Source organism: Camelus bactrianus, chromosome 2 (genome assembly GCF_048773025.1).
Source record: "Camelus bactrianus isolate YW-2024 breed Bactrian camel chromosome 2, ASM4877302v1, whole genome shotgun sequence".
Lineage (NCBI taxonomy): Eukaryota > Metazoa > Chordata > Mammalia > Artiodactyla > Camelidae > Camelus > Camelus bactrianus.
In genome coordinates, this window is record NC_133540.1 from 70,427,273 (window position 1) to 70,452,045 (window position 24,773).

At 39.7% G+C, this 24,773-nt stretch overlaps 1 protein-coding gene across 2 annotated transcripts in view; it reads right to left on the bottom strand.

Moving 5' to 3' along the window:
- Positions 1 to 7,635: 7,635 nt before the first annotated feature.
- The window catches only part of GRID2 (glutamate ionotropic receptor delta type subunit 2), a 1,297,966-nt gene continuing 1,280,828 nt past the window's right edge, over positions 7,636 to 24,773 (bottom strand). Inside the window, exons 16-17 of one of the 2 annotated variants that reach the window (XM_074343790.1) lie at positions 13,969 to 14,026; positions 8,046 to 8,138 (exon numbers count right to left, since the gene is read on the bottom strand). In XM_074343790.1, the coding sequence (XP_074199891.1) occupies positions 14,006 to 14,026 (21 nt within the window). In that variant the 3' untranslated portion in view covers positions 8,046 to 8,138; positions 13,969 to 14,005. Of the gene's footprint in view, positions 8,139 to 13,968; positions 14,027 to 24,773 lie in introns of both variants that reach the window. The other variant, XM_074343780.1, reaches the window with a different exon arrangement.

A 24,773-nucleotide genomic window follows, 5' to 3' on the forward strand; every position in this document is an offset into this window, starting at 1 on the left:
ACACCCCCTGGCCTCTACTCTTCCAGAATCCTGTCATTTTGTTGACAGCCATGAGCCATGAGCTCTGTCTGTGGGAAACTTCCTGACTCTACATCCCAGCTTGGAAAGGACAGCTTCACTGCATCTTCTCAACAATGCCATCCTCCACACATTAGCACTTCCCTTTCTGATTTAAAGAAGAGAATTTCTTTTTGGCCTTCCTGGGAAGCGTTGTCAGCTAAAGAATTCTCTGGTCTTAAGCATTAAATCCATTCAAGCATGTCCTCTTCTCTAAGCCTTTCCCCTCTTCCCTAAAACTTTTCTAAAGCTGTTTTGGCATTTCCACCTCATTTACTGTAGGTCAATGCTTCTCCCAAGTTTAAGAAGTCCAGCCCAGCATGATATTTGGACTCCTGGGACATAACATCTTGAGTTCTGGGAGTACCCCTAGGCATTGAAGAACTTCTGGTGAATGGTCCCTTTGCTTCCAAAATAAGAATAGTACTTCCCCAGGTGGGCCATGCTGAGCTTTGACCCTAGCTTTATGCCCACAAATGATGAGAAAGGTGAGGCAAATCTTGATGAAGGCAAGTATTATCTTGTGAGTCGTTTTACTCATGTGAGGTCTTTGACTGCTCTCCAGGCTAAAGGATTTGGCTGTTCTTGAACAAAAGGAAATGGGCCACTTCGGGATTTGGGAGGCCAGCAGAGCATGGGGATCCATATGTCTCCATCCCATCCTCAGTTCCTCCCTTCTTCTGTCTCAAGGCTTCAAGTGTCGCATGGCAAATGTGCCAGGGCTCTGTAGGAAGCCTTCTCTGCAATTCTGCTACTCACATAATCTGACCTGATTGTCAGCCTGTACTGCCCTCTGGCTGCAGTAAATGTGGGTGTCATAGAGGTTTTCCAGATCTCACGTTGTGTCCTGCCTTGGTGGTTGGCTGATCTGAACCCACCATTTTCTTTCAGCGGTATGCCGTGGTTCTTAACCTGCCATATCTGCAGTCTTTCATGGCAACCGCAGACACCCTGTCTCCCCAATGGTAGACATGCTACAGAAACTCATCCTCCCTCTCCTGCACCCTGCTCCAGTCAGCACAGGTGACACTCCTAGCAACAGCGCCCCTACAGCTCGCCGGGGGTCGTGCAACCCACTTATCATGAGCAATGCAGCTTTTGCTGCCATCCCGCCAGTGAGGGATCCAATTCCAGAAATCCCTCTGAGGAGATGCTTCCTGGACCATTTCCAGGATGAATTATTTTACTTTGGATTCTCCCAAAAGTAGATCCTGAGACAAGAATTCACATTGTGGTAGGATGGGTATTTGCTTTAAAATTATGTTAAATTGCTCATAGTTTATGTCTATATTTTACCTGTTTGGTGGTGTACATGCTATATTTCTCAATTAATTTTCAAAATCTCTCCTTGTACTACATGACAAGATAAATTCCAGGTGAATTAAACATTAAATATGAAAATGTGAAATTATAAACATATCTAGAAGATAATGTACGTGTTTTACTGACATCAGGATAAATAAGAACATCCTATGCATAAAACCACTGGAAGATTTAATAACTCAACAATTAAATAATTTAAAATGTTAAATTAATAATAATTTTTAATAATAAAAGAGTTCCACAAACTATCATACATAAAAAAGGAAAGAATATTTTTCATGTACAAAAAACATTAAAGTAAATGACAAATTGGAAAAAATATTTGCAAGACATTTTACACACAATGAGTTAATAGGCAGAATATAAAAAGGAACTACTAAACTTGATAAGAAAATGACTAGTTCCTGATAGAAAAACAGCCAAAAGATAAGAACAGGCAATTCATGAAGGCTGTTTTTCTACCATGGTCCATAAAGATGAAAACATCTTCAACCAGGAAACGCAAATTAGAATAATAAGAAGGTTCCAGTTAATTGTTTCAGATCGAACATACAGATGCCCTCCTCAAACATCATTAATATGACAGAAAAAGGACATAAAAGGCATAAACCCACAGGACAAAGAGAATGGCTCAAGAAACATTAAAAAAAGGTGTCAACCAATTTTACAAAATGAAAACAGATGGACAAGTGATCGCTGAGAAAGCCTATCCCTCAGTCTGCAAGGAGAGCCAAGGAGAAGACAACCCCTGCCCTAGTTCCCAGACGTGAAGTTGCTGGAGGCACAGGAATCTCTGAAGGCGGGGTGGGGGGGAGGGCTGGTGGAGGGGAGCCGGCAACCTACTGTGCTCTTGGTGCGCATACAGATCAGGGCACCTCTATATTTCTGAGGCTCCTTTATCAGGACCTCTTTTCATTCTAAATCGAGTTCCTGCCCCTTACAGAGTAGTAAATAGTAATGACTCCTGCATTTACTCTCATGGAAGTTTCCAAAATATTTTCATCTCTATGACTGTTACTGTGACAGTCTGTTTTTTGCATCTGTTTTAAAGACAGTCTCCCTGGATGCACTAGGCACACGATAAGGCTGCCACAATGACGCTCTTGCACCCCTTGAACAGAAATCTCAGACAGCCTCTTTAAGCAGAAGTTTCTGAGTAATGATTCTGATAATCAGTTCAATTTAGGAGAACATAATAACAGTTCTCTGGAATATCTTGTGAGGAAAAACTTTCCTGAATTTATTCAATGCATATACATTGAGCACTCTCTGTGCACAGCACGACACAACATGGCAAACAAGACTTTTAATTGACTCTTGCCAGAACCTACAAGGGCTTCTAGGTTCTCTCAGGCTGAAGACCAAGTTCCTTAGTGTGGCTTCTAAGACACTGCCTAGGGTGGTTCCTACCCAGCTCTGTTTCTCTCCCCCCACCTCTTTACATTTGGGTTCAGGTCTCCAGCCCCCTGGACTTGTTTTCAGTTCATTCAGCCACATTGGCTTTTAGTTCTCAGGTGAGCTCTGCTTTCTCTCACTGAAGGATGCTTGCTGGCCTCTCTGCCTGTTATGTTCCATCCTCCCCACCCCTACTCTCCCAGCTTCTACTCATCCTTCTCACTTCAGCACAAGCCTTTTACTTCCAGTAAACCTTCTAAACTAGGTCAGATGTCTTTGTCATACTCTCTCATTGTATCTCATTCCTTTTCTTCAGGGAATTAATCTCAGTTGGTAATTACACATTCATTGATATAATTATTTGCTTAATGTCTTTCTCTAATCCTGGAGTGTGAACTCCAGGATTTTTCTCACCATGTGATTTCCACTGCTTAACTCGGTGTCTCGAATATGGATGGCGCTCGATCTACGGAAAGTGAAAGAATGGATGCCTTCAAGGAGTTTAACTTTACTAGTTCCTTCAAAGAATGGCTTAGTTGCTGCCAAGTTTTGATCTAGTTAAAAAAACAGTACTCTCTGTGTAGATTTTCAGTTTACAGAAATTTAGTTTTGTTTGGGGAAGACGGGAAACTTGGGATTATACTTACCCTAGGGGCTGTTGTGACGGAGATGGTATTACATCTTCCTGGTGTGGTTTGTATACATTCTGTTTGAAATAAATTTTATTAAGTAATTAGAATCTAGGTCACTCTAGAATATTGATGCTAACTATCAGTACCTGGTTCAGGTATTAACAGGCACTCTGTTAAATTTGAATTGTTCTTTACAAATTCTGGACTTAAAAAATACCATGAAAAGATTCAATAGAGAAGAACTGAACTCACACAAAAGATAACAGCCAATTGCAATGTATAGTTTAAGTGTAACTATATATACAGCGTGTTGGAAAGGACACACAGCATACTCCTCTGTGGTAACCTCCAGTCCCCTGCTAGGGGGCTTGTGGTCTCTCTCTTGGTGCCATTCCGATTACCTTCTTCAGTCTTAACTCAACGGCTGTAAGCCACTGACTTCCTTTATTTCCCACACGTATTCATGCCTTACCAGATCCAGTAAGAACAATTCTTTTGGGAAAAAAAAAAAATCCATCCTTTTGCCAATAGTAGAGTTCTTAGCCTATTTGAAAGTGTTCAGGGTTCAGTCTTTAATTACAGAAACTTCCCCACTCTCTCCCCACCATTGTGTCTACTGGCACGGTTCCATCTGCTACTGGAACTTCTAGTGTGCGTTTTCTGAAAAGCCTGGCATTTCTGCCAGCTATGGGGAGAGGCTGGTCTCTGCATTCAGATACCTCTTTCTGCAAGAAGCCACCTGCATTATTCTTTTCTACTCTGTGTGTCTGTCTCACTCACTGTGTCCCACAGTGTCTGCATCTTGATGTGGCAGTGAGAGAGCGGATCGCCTCTGACAGAGGTACAATCTGCAGGTTAAGGTTAACTGGAACGCTCACCGTGTGTCACCATCAGACATCCCCTTGGCTACCTGGCCTTGTATTTGTCCATCATTGTTTCTAGTTCATGCACGTGTAATCTGTAAGGGGGCTATCCTTCCCATTTCGTAGAGCCTTGGGAGTGCAAGGGCAGGCAAACTCTTAATTAAAGTCATTTATTTTTATTACCAATTGTTAATCACCAAAGGAGGAGTTAGAATTCAACTAGGGAAATTATTTACTGACAAATTTTTATTGATGAAATAATTTATCAAAGATTTATTAAAAATTAAAAATGTCTGCAAAAGAAAATTATATCAAGTAAGATCGTAAAAGGTGCGTCTGTAGGTCAGGAAGAGCTTTCTATTGGGGGCTGGCTGTGTGAGTGACGTCGGAGATACTGGGGCTTTCACTTCTGAAAAAGAAGCTAGGGTGTAATATTGCAACTCACAAGAAAGACTGCTGTAAGACAAACATCGTGTGGCTGGGGGTGACTCCCTTTCCTGCCCAGTTGTATTTGTCCTGATATCTACTCCAACGTCTTAATCTGCTTCCCAATTTGGATCAGTCTATTCTTCTTTCTCAGTTAGCATGACCTGAAGATCATCTTATTTCATATGCCTGGTCAGTCATTTCAGCAACAGCTTTTCTTCCTGGCGCAGACCTGCTCTTTGCTGAGTCCTTTGGCTCAATGCCTCTGACCTTGGGTGGCTGGGACTCTTGAGTCTCTCTGGCTCCCTTCCCACAGCAAGTGGTGATTCTAAACTCTAAGACACTGTTTTAGTTGTTTTTTTATTTTTTTTTTAAGTCTTAGAATAAAAATTTAAAGTTACACCTGAAGAAAACACTTATGAATTTCTCAGTTCACTGAGTTGGTATATTCAATTCAGTTCTTTTGATATGTAGCAAGGGAGAGACTGTGAATTATTTTCCATGCCATTTAAAAATATTTTGGAAACTGTTATAAACATTAAGTCAGTATTTTTTCTTACATCCTCTTTCCTCACCCTGGGAACATGAGGAATGGGTTATAGTAGCAATTTTCTATTTTAGAGTAAGATCCCACTCCAGAGCTTCCAGGACGCCAGTCCTACCAGCTCTTTTGGTATATAGTCATCATTCCCTTCACTCGAGAGATCTTTTATAGAAACCTTATGCTGTTCCTGGAGGTGCATGCTGATATGTTCTTAAGTTCTGAAGAAGCTGGTATATTCTGTGTAGAAAGACAAAATCTTTTTTTTTTCCTCCTTAAAGGATTGCTGGGCATCAGTGGCGCCATAGCCACTCTGTTCAAACATCTATTCAGGACTGAAACAGAATCGGCATTTCAACCCAGGGTTGCTCACTGTTCTCACCACTCCAGTGAGACTGAACACACATTAGATCAGCCAGTCCAAAATCCATTGTAATTACCAGAAATGGAAGGCCAGGCTAGGGCGTGGCCACGTGAGTACGATGGGAAATTCGGGTGGATTCTTCCCTGGGGTGTGTGTGTCAGGGGGACGTAAGAGACTTGTAAGCCAGGAATGCACCTTACCACAGGTCTGTTACACAGACAAGGAGTAGACAAGTCAAAATCAGAGAGGTAAGAGCCAGGTTGGTCTCAGGGATAAAATGTGCTTAGAGAAGGAATGTGTCACCAAATCTTTGCTTTAAATGAATGTCTAAAATTTTCCTTTGCTAGCCCAACTATAATAGTCAGGCAGTCAGGGGTGGCTTATGTTTTGTTTAACTGGGTCAGTATGTCCTTTAGCCAAGCCTTCTCACTCTGTCTTAGGAGGTACGCTCTCCATTGGAGTGCCTGGTGTTTCCTTTGGCAGCCAGATCCCAGGTGATTTCCTGTCTCATTGCTGTCTGGTTGGTTCTCTGGGACTGAGAGTGGGGTCTCTGCTATGGGCCATGGGGAGAGCCTTCCATCGAGAGGGCTGACTGGTGTCCAGGTCTAGTGGTGCGTTAACGGTGGGATGTCTATGTGGCAGTAGAGCCCTGGCATTGACCTTCTGGATTATATCCTTGTCACCTTGGGAGGCATCAGAATTCTTACACTGAAACCAGATATCCAGGAGGGCATGGACTTTATCTTCTTTGTACCATTCACTTGTGTGAGGCGGGTAAGAGTACATTAAATAAATTATATTATATCTGGTAGGGAGCAGGAAGAACCCATGGACAATGGGGTGATTAAAAATAACAAAGTTACAAAGTGCTTTCACATACATTTTCACTTGAGTCTCACAACAACCCTGTGAGGTAGGCATAGTATATAATGTTTTCAATTTCATTTTGCAAAGAAAGACACCAGAGACTAGAGAGCTTAAGTAATTTGCCCACAGTCATGGTAAGTGCCAGGACCCAAACTCGAAGCCACGTCTTCCAACTTCGCAGCTTGATTCCACCTATGAGCAGCTACAACCTGAGGGCTACCAGTCTGATGACACAATGGGGAAGGCGCTTAGTAAGTGAGCACCTAACTTGTTGAAAAGTCAGGTGGTTTAGAAAGAATACATTAGAAACCAGCATCCATAGGATCACCACTTCCAGGGGCTCCCCTAGGGGCTGCTGCTTGTTGGCTTGAATCTTGTGGGTTGCTTTGGCATATTAGATCATCTGAGTCAGCCTGGGCAACTAGGAGCTTCCTGGGTGGTCAAAGAACAGAGATGAGGGAATTCTCGTGGCCACCATGACACTGCTGTAGCATCGTCATACTGTTTAATTGTCTGACTTCCCCACTGGAACGTAAACATCTTAGGAGCAAGCACTGTGACATATTCATCATTGTATTCTTGGAACTTATTCCAGTTCCGGGCACATAACAGGTCCTTGATAAAAATGGGTTGAATTCATGGGGGACTAGGGTGTTTCATGGGATGCTTCCATATTGTACTTGTAAGAGATGGATTGGCATGGAAGAGGTATTACAGATGAATGTGGAACTGGATATAGGGAAAGCTCAGTTATTTTGAGGGTGGGTAGTGTACACAGGCACTGCTGTTCCAGGGTGTAATCTCGTGATCCAAGTGATCTTTGTCTATGATGACAAATTTACTAGATGTGGATTCAAACTGGTAGCGCTACGTTGGTCAGGAATCCATGCAGAATGTAGGGTTTTGATGGCCACTTGGGATAAAGGCAAGTCTCTTGTCATGGTGGATCATTTTGGTAAATATGCAGATAACATTGTTTTAGTAATATGGAGGGAGCTCTGTGATCAAATTCTCCAAAGATGGTTAATCACAATCACCAGTGGCCCAATAAAGGTGGGGAGAGGCCTCTGTCTTTTTCTGGTTCAATTCTGCCAAGGCACACTCTCCTTGGTCCTCCACGTCTTCTGACCCACAGTTGAGACTGTGTTGAACCTTGAACAGGTGGAAGCTGGAGGACCAAGCTGCCGCGGATCAGGCTTGGACCTCAGCGTGAGTGCTCCTGACAAGGACACACAGGGAGGAAGTCCACTGCATGGAAGCATCCCTCCAAGACCCCGGGAGGATCCACGACCTGTGGCTGAAAGCAGCAGTCCCATTGCTGCCTTCTACGAGTGGACTACAGCAAAGATTTTTGGGTGTCACAGCCTGGTGAGTTCAACTGTCTTGAACTGACTAAGAATTCTTAACTTAGGATATGATACATCAGCTCACCAGTTTTGGGCACTCAGGATCGAGTGGCTCCTGAAACCAATAGGTGGGAAAGAGATCAGTGGCTCTGGTGTTGCTGGAGGCTATGGGTCATCCAGAGGTCCTCCCAGTTGTGATGACTGGTGCAGGCCATGACTGGATGCCTGGCTTCTCCAGGTACTGGGGCCAAATTTCAAACATGGCCTTAATGGCCAAGTGTTCCTTCTTTCAGATGTCATAGTTTCATTCTGCAGGGATGAAGCCTGTGGGAAAATAAAGCATAAGGTCTCATCAAGGTGGATTTCAGATAAAGTTTGACTTTCTACTGTCCTGCCACTACTTGTAAGACATTGACTCCATTTTAAAGGTCCATTGGTAACAAAATGGAGCATGATGACAGCCATTGCAAACCTCCCATGTAGGGCATCATAGCTTTTCTGGACCTCAGGCAGCCATAAGAAAGCAGAGTATATTGCCTGCTGGTTCAGTAGAATCTGTTTTAGGAAGGGCCTGGGAGTCCAGCCAGATCTGGATGAGGGCACACCAGTAGTTACACTAGATAAGGCCTTGGGTATCTTCACCAGAAAATAAACTCACTGTCACCCTCAAGTGGAGAGTCAGCAGAGTCAGACTGGTCTTGCTACACTGTCACATGCAATACCCTGGAGCCTGTCTGCTCAGGTATTGAGTCTCTGACCTTGACTTCTAATTGTTAGTTTCACAACATGCATAAGCTTTAAAACACTAATAATTAATGACAAATAGAGAAATCCTATTAAAGTTGTAACCTTTAATTAAATTGGTATTGTTAAATGCATTTTAACCTACCCTTGTAAGTATGTGCTCGTAAATAAGGAACTTCCTTCTCTCTCAAAACCCAAGGGGTAGATGTCACAATTTAGCCATTAAATAACATAATCTTAAAAATCTAGATCAACAGCAGGAGACCTAGGCACAGATTGTGAAGCTTAACTTTGGCCAGCATTAAGGATCAGTGTGATCCTTCACTCTATGTCCCGACTTTTTGGTTTATCAAAATCTTTGCTAATGTTATAGAATTTAGAGAAGCCCAAGTGTTTCTAAAAGCTGTTAGTGGATTGATAACACTTACCAGTTAATTGAATTAAATGACCAGTTATTTCAGCAATGCAAATGGGCAAATGGAAATCAGCTCCAAACACTTTAGAAGACATTTCCCAAAGTGAACTCTGTGAACACTAATTCCATGAAATGGGTTTTGTCATTAAGCAGATTTGGGAACACTGCATAATATCTACCTCTTTTGAAGACTTAAATTATACAAATTTTACAGTCTGTAGAAAGTCTTGTAGTAAATAATCTTATTCAATGATGTTTAACTCAGTATGTCCCCAACATTGCTACATGGAGCTAAGTATTTGAGAATTTTTATCAGCATTTTGTAGAACTGGTGCTGCACAGAACACATTTTAGTGAAAATGTAAAACAGAATACTCATTTTTAAAAGACACATTTTCCCCATCAAAAGGAAATTAATTAGTCACTTACTAATTATTTGTTACTACAGTTGTCTTAGAATGAAGTTGGGTTCTTTGGAAAACAGGAAATGTACGTGCATCAAACACGAATTCTGCCCTTAATAGGCTCAGAATTTGGTTAGGGAGATGAGTCTGTGACACACAAAACAGTATCAAACACTTGGAGATGCCATACAACCAAGTGCTAAGTTGAATGATGCAGGCTAGTAGATAGAACACTTCCAGGGAGGAAGCTCAAGTATCGCAATAATGGAGGAAGAAATCGTGGAGGAAGAAATCGTGGAGGAGGTGAGACCGGTTTTGGGGGATAGTTAGCATTTTGACAGGTTGAGGGCAATTTTACTTGAAGGCAAGAATACATAAACTTGCAGGGCCCTATGGCTCCTAGAAGCATGAAGTAGTGCGGCAAATGATACTTTGTTACACTGTAATCATTTAATTCTAATATATCTTGAGGCTTTCCCACCCAAGGACGGAATGCTATATAGCAGTTAAGGTGTTTTTTTTCCTAATTCTTCTATACTTTAGAGTTCTTACCTGGTATATTATAATGAGTTGCTTAATTGTTTGTTGTCTTTGATAATCTAATTGATGGCAGGGAGAATATTTTATTTATATTCCTGTCCTTGGAAACTAATATCTTTTTATCCTTAGCATTGGATCCATGGTAGGCTCCCCATAAAATCTTTTTTGAATATGTGAGGGAATCAATGAAAACATTAGATGGCAGAAAATTGTCTACACAGAACTAAATGTTGCATCAGGGAATAATGAGCAGAATTGGAATGTGTAGTGGGCTCTTGAAAACCAGGCAGAGGATTAGGAAAGAGGAAATCAACAAAGATTTTTAACAGAAGTGGGCAGAAAACATTATTTATGATAAATCAAGTTGTCAGCAATATACAGGTTGGATTGAAGTAAAACTGGACCAGGGGATCCATTGAAATGATTGTTAAAGCAGTCTAGTTACAAGGAGGTAAGGGTCTAGAACAAAAGCTCTAAAAATGTAAGGGGAAAAGGCACAAATGCCAAGAGGGTAGGTCTCTGAAGCTGGCTGACCAGAAGGAGCAAGAAGTATAAGTGAAAGGTTATTTTTTAAGTCTCACAATAGCAACATTTATTGGATGATTATTATAGGTTCTACCAGGCACGTTAGTTTAGTCTCTACTTCAATCTCATTTATCACCTACAGCAATTCTATGAGATGGAAACTATTACCATCTCCGTTCTACCAAGAAGGAAATAGATCAGACAGGTTTAGGCATTTGTTCAAAGTCACACTGTTAGTAAGGAGCAGAGTCAGGAGCAGAACGAGGTCCGTCCTGCCGCAGAGATTATGTTCTCAGCCCCAGTCACCTCTGGAGAAGAGATGGATGTTTGTTCTTTTGACAGATAGAAACATTAGAAGAAAAGAGATGGGACTGGGATATCTGAATTTTAAGATGATGGTGAAATATATCATTGGAAAAGAGCTACATGTTTCCAACAGCTTGGATCTTGATTTAATAAATGGGCAGTTTTCCAAATGGTCTATTAGTGTATTGTTTGAAACATGGCCCCATCAGTCATGTGAAGAGGACTTCCCTCTGTGAGGACAGGACACCTTGCCAGGAAATGCCTAGTGGGGACACACCTGAAATGTGACCTGAAGGCGAGTCGCTGCTGCTAAGGATGCCTTCATGCCCAGGGGCATCGTGGTGCACAAGCTTGCCCTTCAGGCTTATAAAGGCTGCAGTCAGAGTGAGTTATTTGACCTGCAGTATTCTGAGGGCCATACCGAGGCTGTGATGTGCTTTTCTTCCTGTTCACATAGACCACCTCAGTGAGGCTTTAGGGACTGTTTGCCCGGGAACATCACACCCAACACCTGGGGACTGGATGCAACGTGGTAGGTTAGTGTTTTATGTTGCCTTCATTTTTAATCTTTAGGAAAGTCTTCTGTCTGCTTTTTCCATTGTTGTGTTTACACTCTGTGGTGGTTTAAATGCTAATCACATACAAGTTATGCAAAAAGGAAAAAAATCAACCACAGAAAAATCAAATAGTAACTTTGACTGATATATTTGAGAAAGGGCTGATTTTAAAGAGAAAAAACTTGGATCAGGATGATCATAATTCAGAATTGTAACACATGTTTGATTTTTCTTTGTCACTTCTGTTTTTCTCTCTCTTGCTTGAGCTCTCTCTCAGGTCCGTCTGTCTGGACAATTCATTGCAGAAACAAAAGGGGAATCATATGCTCTTATTTTAATATTACTGGTGTGTCTGAGTAGCCCACGATTGCCTCAAACTCTAAACTGTTTGAAATTTCAAATGGTTTTATTTGCTTAAGAAAATGAAGAAAACTGAAACAGAGGAGAGATCAATGAATGAATTTAAATGATCACTGTAATCATGGCTGCATATTCCGCCACATGTAAACAGGGCACAGGAATTCTACCTTTTCGTCTCAGACTGCCGGTTACTGAGATGCTTTGTTCAAGCGAGGCTGTTGGAGCCGTGCTTGGCATAGTCCACTAAGAAAACCTGACACACCCACCTACATGTGCTTATGACCTTTTGCAAATATCTTTTTTTTAAGTTTAGTTTTTATGTTGAATATCAACAAACAAAAGCAACACATGATAATTATTATATTAGAAAGACAGTGTACAAGCAATTTAGAGACACTAAAGTCACACAGACACAGTAAAGCAGAAATTAGAAAAGGCTCAAGTGAACACAAAATAAAATAAATCACATCATGTTGGTAGACACACACAACTATTCAACTGGTCTGTGTTAGAAAACCAGTATCAGCACATTAGGTTACAGCTTCTTATGCATAGGGAACAGTCTGGAACCTACTCTTTCTAATAGTCATTCTTGATGACCAAAACTTGTACTGAATATCTAAATGTGCCCCATATAGAATGTTTCTAAATCTTGCTGGTAAGAAGACTTTTTGATAGCACAGTCTCTCTCTCTCTCCCTCTCCCCCCACCTCTTTTTTTTGTGTGCAAGGTAATCTCTTCCCATTTGCTGTTAATTTACTTACCATTGAAATACCAAAATTTAAAGATCATTTCATCCCAGGACTAAGTTAAGTTAGATCTGACATTACACTTTCTATCTATAGAAAATTTGTGCATTCAAGATCATAATTCCAGTGGGACAGTAAAATTTGTCAGAAGAATTTATCAATTGGAAATACTTCTAAAGAACACTGAGAATTAGAATTAGGGGGCATTAGTTTCAAAGATGGAATTAGCATAGACTCAGGAACTATTTCCCTTATTCCTTCGGTTTTTTGGGCATTTACATTTTAATTGCTTTTTTAAAAAAAATTTACCCTACAGAATCTATCTTGTTGCAGAGATTTAAACAAGTGTTTTGCCCCTGAAATATTAAACATGTACAAAATATTCTGAGTAGAAACAGAAAATCTCACATGCTTTATGACAACAAGGACAGAAGGTAGGATATAAATACTGCGGCAAAGATGTTAAAGCAACACACATTTAGAAGATATCGATATAAACATTTTAGATTAGTTAAGTGAAAACCGTGCTAAAGGTATTTTCCTTGGGACTTTGGTAATTTGTGTTTGAACGTGTTTTCTTTTTAATTCTTGTAAGGTAACAGTGATACCTCATGAAATCTGTTCCTTTTTATGTACAATACACATCACACACACGCGCGCGTGCACACACACACACACACACACAGAGTCAAAGTCAATGGCAGTGGGTGGTTTATGTCAGGGCTGGTTTTGACGCCGCTCTCCCAGGATAAGATAAATGTAAGTGATGAGGAGCTCCTGGGGTTGGTTGAACTCATTTTGTATTCAACACTCTGCCTGGCCCCTTTCTCATCTCTTTCTCCCTCTCTTTGTATGTTCAAGCCTACTTGAGTTTCTTTTTTCTTTTGTAGAACTTGGTTCTTTTGATGTGTGTTTCAGGGCACGCCCTGTGGCAAAGAAAACTTCCCAGGAATCGGAAACATCAGCACACGGATCTGAAACAGCCCCTGTACGACAGCCAGAAAGATTCAGGCCAGGAGCTCAGTTTTCTTTTTCCAAAAAAGCATCAAAATACACAAGAGAAGGGCAAACACGCAATATAAGCCATGTATATAATTTTAAAGGGATCCATACAATGAAATTTAATTGCGACGTAGGCATTTGGTGAGATTTTTATCCTGGATGGAGCCCACAAGAGTAATTTAACCTGAGCTATGTCTACCAACATTTGCATATTTGCTAGTTTAACTAAATCCCCCTGCAGTTCTAAATTAGTTTCTGTTGCACGGCCCTTATGGCATCAGCGTATCTGAGATCTTCGGTGGCGCGTGGTCCTGATACAAAATGACGTGATCCAGCGCAATGCTGTAACTCTGTTTACTTGTTTATGAGGTTGGAAGAAATCGCTGAGTGTTGTAAAAACTGCTGTTAGAAGGCACTATCTCTATTAGTCAGAGGAAGTTTAGAGAGAAGGAGTTAATTATTTTACATCCCATATCAGTATTTCTATTTTCACAAATTAAAAAAACTTAATAAAAGTGTTACGTTTTATTTAAAATATCTCTGTTTACTCACATATTATACTTTAAGTGGCAAATCTTTGAGGACTATGTCACTGAATTAGAACTTGGAACTGAAAATAAAAAAAAAACAGAAAATAAGGAAAAACAGTTTAGTTTATGTTTACATATACACAAACTTATCACCTTGAGATGTTCAAATAATAGTTAAACTCAATTTTTACCCAAATCTCTAAAAGAAGCCTTTTACTTATAAAACCAAAACAGTTAGAAAAGCAAACTTAACTATAAATTTGGTAATTACTGGGTTTGCTTTCTTGATTTAGAAAACCAATCTCTGTTAGTTAGATATATTGTTTACTTCTGTATAAATGAGTTCATTCTCATGTGTGTATATTGCTAGACCTATTGAAAAATAGTTCCTAACTGAATAATAAATTAAAAATGTTTCTAAATGAATAATAGATGTAGGAACAACTTGACCAGCAAACAGCTGATATTTTCAACTAAATTAGATTCATTTAAGTAAACGTATTAAGTACTATTTATGTGTTTGTGCTAATGACGTTACCTATTAACTCCTAGGAAAATAATTTGTGATATCACTGAATTCATTCAGCATTTTCCAACATATTTCATGGTTAGATAACAAAATCAACCAGCTCATTGCCACAATTGCTTTTAACTTTGGTCTCTATGCTCACAGCTTAAAAGAAAGAGAAAAAATGATTTCTGAAATGACTCAATTATTCAAATATTAATAAAAGGCAAAATTTTAACAGTAATATAAGAGGATAATTTTAACAAAGTGAGAATAACAATAAGATAACTTTTATAACTACCTTGTCTCTTGAGTTTTCCCCCATGTATCTGGGTTACTATTTATGAATATTTATGCAAAAATCTATAAATAACATAAAAATATCTTTGATAATAGGAAAGACTGGGGAGTCACGATACTTGCTTAAATGCTACCAGGAAAGTTTAATGCGGCCATTTTATTTAAACAAAAACCAAATCCTTAATATAACACAAATACACAGAGGAGAGTAACAAAGTAGTTTTATCTTTCTGATCAACATACACTAATCCTATTTCTTTCCTCAGTGTTAGATAATATTTCTAGAAACTGGATGCTTCCAAATTATTGGATCCTAATTTTTTTTTTTAATTGAGGTATAGTCAGTTTACAGTGTTGTGTCAATTTCTGGTGTACAGCACAATGCTTCGGTCATAAATGGATATACATATATTCATTTCCATATTCTTTTTCACTGTAAGCTACTATAAGATATTGAATATTTTCCCCTGTGCTATACAGTATAAACCTGTTTATCTGTTTTATATATACCAGTCAGTATCTGCAAAGCTCGAACTCCCAGTTTATCCCTTCCCACCCACCTCCCCCTGGATCCTAAATTCGGTAAGATTCACAGATGCATCTCAGACGTTGTAACACTTTTCAGCTTCCCGGCAGTGGCTGCACGCAGAGTGTCAGACAGTGTTCTCATCCTGTTTATAAAGGTCAGGGAAACCATAGGGTTTGAAGGAGCAACACACAGGGCCTCCCTGTGTACCCAGGCTCGCTGCTGTGACACCACGTCACACCGACTGTCAGAGCATATATTTTAGTGGTGCTAGAAATCTTATTTTTCCATAGTTACAGTTGTTCTCTGCTTCTTCCTTCTTTTCTACAGAGATGCTTTCTTTGACCTGTACAATGACCTTGAAGTCTGGCATACCAGGTTGTCTGACTAACCTGTACTCTTTGCATGAACCCCAAACCAGAAAATGCAAGCGCTTTTATTTTTAAAAATATGCAAAATCTAAGAGAAATTTAGCCTTTTCAGACTGACAAGTTCTAGACTTAGCAATGTTTCCATTTATTTGTTGACTAAAATAAAATTTCCTTAGTGTCTCTCTGAAAATTATTACAGTCATGTTTACAGAAACCACTTGGGACAACAGATACCTATGAAATTTGTCAAATATTTTCTTCTTAAACAAAATCAAAACATAGTAACTGATTAGAAATTAGTTGACTGAATTTGGTCCAATTTTAAAATAAATTTTTAATTACATACAGAGTAAAAGTATGCTTGAGACACCATCTCTACCCAGGTCATAATGAGTGGTTATTTTATTGATTAAGTTTACCAGATAACCTTATAGTCTGTATTTTACTACTAGAATTGTGAAATGATTCCATTAAAAAATTAGTTATTAGCTAGCTTCCAACAATTTTATTTATTTTAAAAGAAAATAGTAACTTGACTCAATTGAATATTTTCTGTTCTTTGGTTTCTGTCCCCCTCCCTCCCCCCAGTACGTCTCTGCGAATGTCATGTAAATATTTTTCTGAAAGAACAATGGGTTGACATTCTGTGCAGTTTCCCCTTGAGCTCATGATCAGTTTTTTAGGGACTTCAGGGCTCAACTGTTCCAAACCCCTCATTTTACAAAGGAAGCAGTCTTGGAGAATTTACATGACTTTTATCAGTCAGATCTAGTACCATAGTAAGTGCTCAGTGAACACGTATTGACTGAAGGAATCGATATAGAGTCACTTATATACAATACCGAAGCACTTAAGACACTGAATTGCAATGACTTATTTAGAACAATATACTCCCACAAATGCTGTCTCATAGGCACGACACCACCATGAGTCAGAACTCTGAATAGATTCCATTGACTGTAGAAACTATTTAACAGGTGAGATAACTGAGTTTGAGGATCATCAGACAGTTTGCCCAACATCTGACAGATAATCAATGGAAGAGCTGAGATGTGAATTCCTACTTCTGCTTCTCTCTGTCTCTCTCCCTTTTCTCTACTCTTGGATAAAATGCAGGAACTGGTGTTATTCATCTTTGTAAGCTCACAATTCTTGGGTAGTAAAGAGCACTTGATGAATGATTGCCGCAGGAGGAAACCCAGGGTCCAGCTTCCTTCATCTACACCGCCATCCATTCAGCCGGCAGGAGGTGGCACTGGAGAAGGTAGAGGAAGCCTGAATTCTCTAAGGTATAGAAATGCTTCAAACCATTTAAACTAGCAAAACTTACTCTATGTTGTTGGTAACTTATGTAAGGGCTGTTCTGCTTCTTGAATGTGGTTTAAGGAGGACAGTATTTGCTGCAGGTTTCTTGATGCACCCGATGCCTGAGTACACAACACCATGTGCACAGCATATGGTCTACACACTCACATGTGAGTTAAACTTGACCCAGGGAGTTCAACCAGTCAATACTGGGGCTCTCCTGCACCTCCCGACACGTGCCCTCCAACTGAGTTTGCACCATGGTCCTGGGGTCCTGGGTCCAGAATAACAGTCACGGAGTCTAGGAGGTTCCTCTACTCATGGATCCAGACTGGTTTTCTAAGGAGATGCTCATGTCCCAGGCAGGGGCCCTGAGGGCAGGGGCCCTGAGGGCAGGGGCCCCGCCAAGTCCAAAGGCTTTGCCGTTTCTGCTCTTGGAAGCAGGAATATTTGGAGAGATTGGGGTCCTGCACCAGAGAGCCTCCTCCGAGCCCCTGTCACTGAGGGCTCCCTCTCCTCAACATCCCCCCTCTCCCCATTTTTGTATTTTTGGGAAACTCTTGTCCCCTTCCCTTCCTAATGCTCTCAAAGTAACTCCCTGGCATCTCTGTCTCTCCAGATCTCCCAATGCTATCTCTCTGAAAACCTTAAGTCTGTACCAAAGGCAGAAAAAGCACCTGCTTCACACTTTGCAAAGAAACACAAAGGGTCTGGCTCTGTGCTTGGAGTAAAGAAGGTGGGAAAAGTGTGGAAAGTAGGATATGGATTCGTATTTCAAAAATATCCTGCAGCAATACTTTTCAAAATAATGCCGAAGTGCTGACACATCCCCACCAGGGTGAAATTATCATTGTTAGGTGGCAGGGGAGTGTCTTTGCGTCCTTCCGTGGGCAAATGGCCCCAGCATCTCCCGACATATAGCTACTGAGACATCTCTCTAGGGGTCGCGACGAAAGTCAGCCCGCAGCTCAGATACATCACAGGTGCTCTGTCTTGGAGGAACTGCATTAGAGCTTCTAGAAAAGAAGTTTTATTTAAAACTCTGCCTTAGAAGTAGGAATTTCTTTGTTATAAAAACTTCAAAAAATTAGTATGTACTTGATACCTAAGTGGAATTATAACAGTATAATCATAATACATTGAATTTGAATAGCAACACAATACTCTTTTAAATTTTATTTTTTACTTTTGTTTGTTTTTTGGTGTGGGGCGGGTAATTAGGTTTATTTATTTATTTTTTAAATGGAGGTACTGGGGATTGAACCCAGGACTTCGTGCATGCTGAGCACTCACTCTACCACTGTGCTGTACCCTCCCCACCCCAATACCCTTTTGAAGTGCATTCCCATGAAGGCTCATGTGCAGCCCTTCAAATCTCAGATCAAAGATTACTGCCCCAGGGAGGCCTTTTCTGACCACTCTCTCTAAATAAATTCCTTCCTCCCCAATCTTTTACTTTAGTTCCTTCACAACCCTTTCTCCATCCATAATTAGCTCATGTGGTAGCCGGAATTCCAAGATGGCCCTCCAAATTCCCACATGCCACTGTGTGAGTTCCAGGTAATCCTCTCACTTTGAGGGTAGGCTGGACCTGTGAGTGTGATGAGGTATTGCTCCTATGGTTACTAGTCAGTTAACTTAGAGTTAACCAAAAGTCAGATGACCTGGTTAGGCCTTCGAAAGGGTGGGGCCTGCCAGAAGTCAGAGGGATTTGAAGTCCGGGGAGGGGTGCCTATGGGAACGGCCAGGTGGGAAGGAACTGCAGCAGCAAGAACATCGGAGCCTCAGTCCCACAACCGCAAGGAACTGAGTCCTTCCAGCGAGTGAACTTGGAAAAGAACCCCTGGCTCCCAACAGCTTTAATTCAGCCTTGGGAGACCCTGAGCAGAGGACAAACTGGCACACACTCCTGCAGGCCTTCCCCCACCAGCTCCCTCACAATCGCCTCAAGCTAAGCTGATAAAGACCAGTCTACACTCGATTTTCACACGATCCTTACTGTGTTCTTCATGTACTTGCTTTTAAGACTCACGACTGACAGCATCACATACATATTCCTATGTCAATCATATTATTTTCATATCTCAAGGTTAATAACATTTACAGAGGTCACAAAGCCTATACTTACTCTCCTGGTTACGAGAAAGATAATAAAAATTTATAGTAAAGAAATGCAATAATTTTAATTTTTAAAAAATTATATCAACTGCTGAAAGCAAATTTGAAAAGTTATATTGTTACAGATTTATTGATACTTATTTAAATAGGTGCCAAGTTTGAGTTTAAATTATAGGAGCGTGTCCTTTAGCAAAATGTGTGCTGTTAGTTTTCCTCTGTCTCTTGTCATTTTTCACATAACGGAAACCTGTTATTAAGGTGGAAATTAAGTGAACTGTGTATGGTTTCCTTTTGATATTATTATATGTATTGTATAAGTGCATAATCTTTTCCTTCATGATGCTTCTGTAAATCTTTTATCCACATTATGATCTCCCCAAAGTGTTTTTCTTGAAAAATCTCTCTTGGCTTTGAGTTTTTTCATCTGTTACAGATGTGCTACTGTGTGCTAAGATGGTAATGTATTATGAAAAGGAAAAAAATCATTTTCATGATCCTGTTCAAAAGGCTGAGGATTAAGTATATCACTACTTCTGATTCGTCTCATTATAATCTTAAATATTTGTCTCTACATAAAGCCACCTTGTATGAAAAATATGTTACTGATATTTTAAACTCAGTCTGGAACTTAGTCATCAATTCTGATCTCCTAGGCCATTAGAGTTTGTTTTCTTAAGTAAATGAAATTGTAATAATAGTGAAGCATTTTACAGGAGTACTTAGGGATGATGAACTGGAGAATGTGGACATTACTAGCTCTTCTCAGATTCCTCTTGCAAGCTTTTCCTACTGACACTTTCCCCCAGTCATCCGTCCACAAAGGGTATCCCAGTAGAACAACAGATGCCAGGAATCGTAAGAAAAGAGGGGGGTGGGGAGAGAAATAAAGGAAGAAACTGGCCAGGCACAATTGAAATCCGGAGGGCATGTGCCGTTTTACTTAATTTGAGCTGCATGATGCAAAACAAAACCAAAATTATCTGCAAGCTGGCAAAGCCTGTTAAAAGGATAGTGTGAGGAAGAAACTGAGTTAGCCACAGCAGATTGAAGACATGCTTGCTGAGGTGCTTTGGAGAGAGCGAGCTGCCCGACCCCCATCCTCAAGCATAAATAAACTCCAAACAGACTCATTTGCCATGAAGGATGAAATGTGGAGGGGCCATGGCGCCTGGGTCTCTGCCTCTCCATGGCTCCTTTCCCCAAGTCGTTCTGGTGGGTTTTTGTGTCCCAAAGTTGTCCCTATGCAAACAACAGGTTGAATATTGTAGGTGTGGGTTATTAAAGTGTCCCTGGGACAATGGCAGTCTGTGTCCCATTTGTAACGCTTGGATTAATCTTTGGAAAGTGCACACAAAATGTGACATGATGTTGGCTTCCAACATTATTCAGTCTGCATAGCAGCAAATCCTGCCCTGTCTCCCTGGAAATAAAACTCCACAGACATATCACTGCCATCTCAAAAGGAACCTCTCATTTACGCTCTGGATTAGGGACACCCTGATAGAATTTCTGTTAGGAATTTGATCTTATAGTTTGGAGAAGCATTTATGATGGAAACAAATTATACTCTATCATCTTAGTCCCAGCTTCCTTAAAGAAAATCTGCAATCAGGTAAATCATGTTATTAATTATGTTTTGGCAGATGGGGAAAAGAAGAAAGCCTTTTCATTTTTTAAAGAGAATTCCACATTAGTTTAGGATGAGAACCCAGAACTGGTCCCTGACAAAAGGCAGGGTTCTTGGCATTTCCCCTCTTCTCATCTCATGTTCCCCCTTTGATTTTAAAGGCTCTGGAGAGCGCCAAGCTGAGAAAACTGGATGAGGAAAGCCCACGAAGGAGAGAGGCTCTTCATCGCGCTTGCTTTCCTTTTCCCTGCGTCCTTGGGGCTTCTGAAGCTTCCAGGCGCAGCCTCACCTCACTGTTCATCAGAAAAGCCTTCTTGAATTGTGTGTCCTTGTTCCCAAAGGACTAAGGAGCACTGTGGAATTTGGAAAGATGTTCCTTCAAATAATTGGTTTTAAAGTGCCACTCAATATTAGAGTTTTAGAAGATAATTAGAACTAGGATAATAGAAATAGAAAAGGCATGTTAAATTATGGACTACCTTCAAGAATGGTTGAAATTCCCATAGAACCAGGTTGGAAAAGATTCTCATTTACGACCAACTCCACACGGAGATGTTAGAACTTGCCTAATAAAATGGAATTGGGGGGGAAAAGTCAGGGCACTGTTCTAGAACAATGCCTTTTAAAGTGTGTTACAGATAAGTGTCTGTATCTTCATTATTGAACTCAACTACGCCAACTGTAATTTTTTTTTTTTTTTTTTTTTTTTTTTTTTGTCTCGGAAGGAAAGGGCACCATCAAAACAGGAGAGGAACGGCTCCCCCAAGTGCTGCGGAGCATGCAAGCTCTTAAACTGCTTTCTTTTGTGGGTCCATCAACACACCAAAATAAGCCGAATGCTTAGACTTTGGTCTAGTACAGTCACCCATTTCCCTCACTTACTGCCTTTTAATAAGTAAATTTCATACATTTTAAGTTATGAATTACGTTTAAAAATACTGCTTTGATTTGTTTGGCATATTGGGAATCAGCATAACGTTTTGTTTGAAAAAGAACATAATTTCGACAGGAAAAAAAGTAGGTTAAAACAGTAGTTATAGGGAACTGCAGTTAAATTACATACACCCTGCTTCTCAATTTACCTAGAAGAGGTGAGGAACCCTGTGAAACCCTAAGTCAGTGCAGTAGGTGTGGCCCTTGGCTGGGGAGGCGGCACCTCCCGCTGGAACCTCCCCCCTCGTTCATTCACCAGGATCACATGGGTCACAGGTGCCCCCACTGTATACACTAAAAGCGCATGTTGCCTTTGTGTGATGTCCTCCTTCTCGGGCTTCAGTTTTCACCTGCAGTAGGTCTACTTGGCCCTGGTACCAATAGTCGCGCTGATTTCTGTTGTTCCGACGTTCGCTTTGTTCAGCACCACAGGTTGGGCGGAGGGGGAAGGGTGGGGTTGCCCTGCGTGATTTTTGTCCCCAGTGGACCAAAAGTAAAAGGAGAAGTAGCTTGACAGTAGTGTAAATGGGGAAGAAAATAGCCCAATTCACAACTTTGCTTCAGCCAATTCAGTTTTCACTTTTCATCTCCGAGGTGTAAGTCTGATAAAACTCAGACTTGCAAAAAATTAGGTGGTTTAATGAGATCAGCAGGGTCAGCTGTTCAGGATAATCAGAGGCAGGGACGTGTGCATCACCCAGCTGACCACATAACATCACTTTCCAGACGAAAAAGTATCCTCACCAAGCTTTGAGAGGGCTAGAGAGAGGACTGGGATTAAAACTGAGTTTACTTTTGTCGAGAAAAGTCTTTTTCTGAAGATTTGGGCAGTAGGTTGGGGTGAGGAGTTGTAAGATTTTAAATATAAATTATGGATACCTAAAAATACTATGTAAAAAAATACTCATTTCTTTTCGTTTTTTATTCTCATGAACTAAGAGAAAAACAATAACTCACAATATCGCCACCTAGTCTCAATCTTTTAGAAAGTACATCTTTATTTATAGGTTTGTAAACCTGTAAAGAGAGTAAAAAATAAAATAATCAAAGGACTTAAATGTTGAGCTTACCTACCACTAAAGAGAAGAATAAAGTACTTTTAAAATAATTTCTTTTTCAAAAGAGGGCTTGAATCTTTTCACAAAACGCTGTTGCTTATAGAAAACTGAGGCAAGAGTAAATCTCGACAAATGGTGCCACAGCGCCACCATCTGGCCTTGTAGAAGACAGCAGGGAGTCACAGTATAGAGGAGCGCAAGTTAGTGTTACTTCTTCCCTAAGGAGCAACTGGAGAGAGGAAAAGAAGGGAGCTCGGTGTACACATGTCATTGCTTCGGCTAACGTCAGATGTTTGTGGTGCCAGAAATTGCCTCGATCTCTTTGTCTGTTTCTGTTTCAATTTGTAGATGAGCTTAGTTTTAATGGATAAAAGCCTAAAAACTGAGTATCTCCCTAATGTTAGCAGTCTTTCTTTTCTTTTCCTTCTTTTTGACAGAAAATAGAAAGTATTCTTTTAAGCATTAAAAGCCTGTAACTTTAGTATGAGTTTGGTTGAGCATCTTTAAATAGGCTTACTTCACCAAGTTTCAACTTGTCTTTAGATATGATCTTTGTATATTATCGCTGAAACTTCCTTGAGTTCTTAAAGCTCAAAGATAGTTAAGAGAAAACATATTCTAGTACATAATCAGAAAAACAATTTGACCCTGAAGGCATAGTGAAATAATTTTATTGCATAGTTTTAAAAGGCTACTTTCTTTAGAATAAAATTTATACTTCTAAAATTTGAATTTTTTTAAAAAAATACATATTTTACTTTTAATTGCAAAGTTTCACAAGATTGTACAAAATTGCTAAGTAGTAGAGTGGGGCATATATTTTCATTTGGACATCTCTTGGCTTCCATAGAATTGGCTTGAAAGATATAAGCTAGCTTTCATCATATTTTTTACTCTCATGTCTATTTTTTAAATTATTGGTGCATTATATTAGGCAGAAATGTGTGCAACATAATAACATTATAACACTATTTTGAGCCTACTGTGAACAAGGAAACAGTTCACAGTGCTTTCCATTTAATGTTAAGAAATCAAATTCTTTCAGGATAGTATGTAGGATATCCTATTATTATTTTCATTTTGTAGGTTAAAAAAATGAAACACAGAGACACTGAGTAACTTGCCTTGGGTAACACAGCTGACAAATGATGGATTTAAACCCTAGCCTTTAGACTCCATGTCCTTGATGATGACATTAATCTATTTTCTCAGGATACCAGTATTCTAAAAATATTTTAAATGTTATACTCTTTCATACTATTATATTTTCTCTTAGTACACGGACCTATTTAACGTAAAAATACCTTTAAAACATTTTATTAAAAATATTTTAACAATGTTAATGGTTAAATAACATTCTTGAAGACTAACCTTAAAAGCAACTATTATATGTATCTTTTCCCCTCCATGGGAATCATATACTATGTGTTCAAAGTCAGTGACTTGTAAATGAACTTCTGAAAATGAACGTTTTGTAAACTGAAGACTCTTTTTATTTTATCTTATTTTCTATCTTAGATTCTAAATAATCACTTTAGATAATTATATTGACTTATCCATGCTCATTTTATTGTAGTGTATTCTAAAAAGTAATCAAGGGAAATTGTTGTTTATAGTTTGCTATCTACAGGGAAACTTCAGTTTTTTAAATATTCTTTAAAATGGTTGGAATTTTTAAAAATTCTCTAGAGGTTCAGATTCTCTATCAGTTTTAGAAAGTCTATAGATACTTAAGTTTTATATAACAATTTGCCTCCAAAATTGCTCTCAAACTGATCTTATTTGAATTTTTTAAAAAATATAGTTCAGTATGACCCATATTATTCTAATGAGAATAGAAAAATATGAAGCCATGTGGGATATTTCATTGTAATTTCAGCCAATGTTTTATGAAGAAAAAATTGTAAAAATGTGATCTCAAAAATGTCATGAGAATGTCCTTTTTTTGTGCTGTGTGCTGGATTAGAAAATTGATTTTTGTCATGATCATGTTGGGGTCACTGGGTAAGTTACCCCTTGGCACACTACATAGGAGGATGCATTAGCTCGGTATCAGCCTAACTGCTCTATGAAGTGAAGTC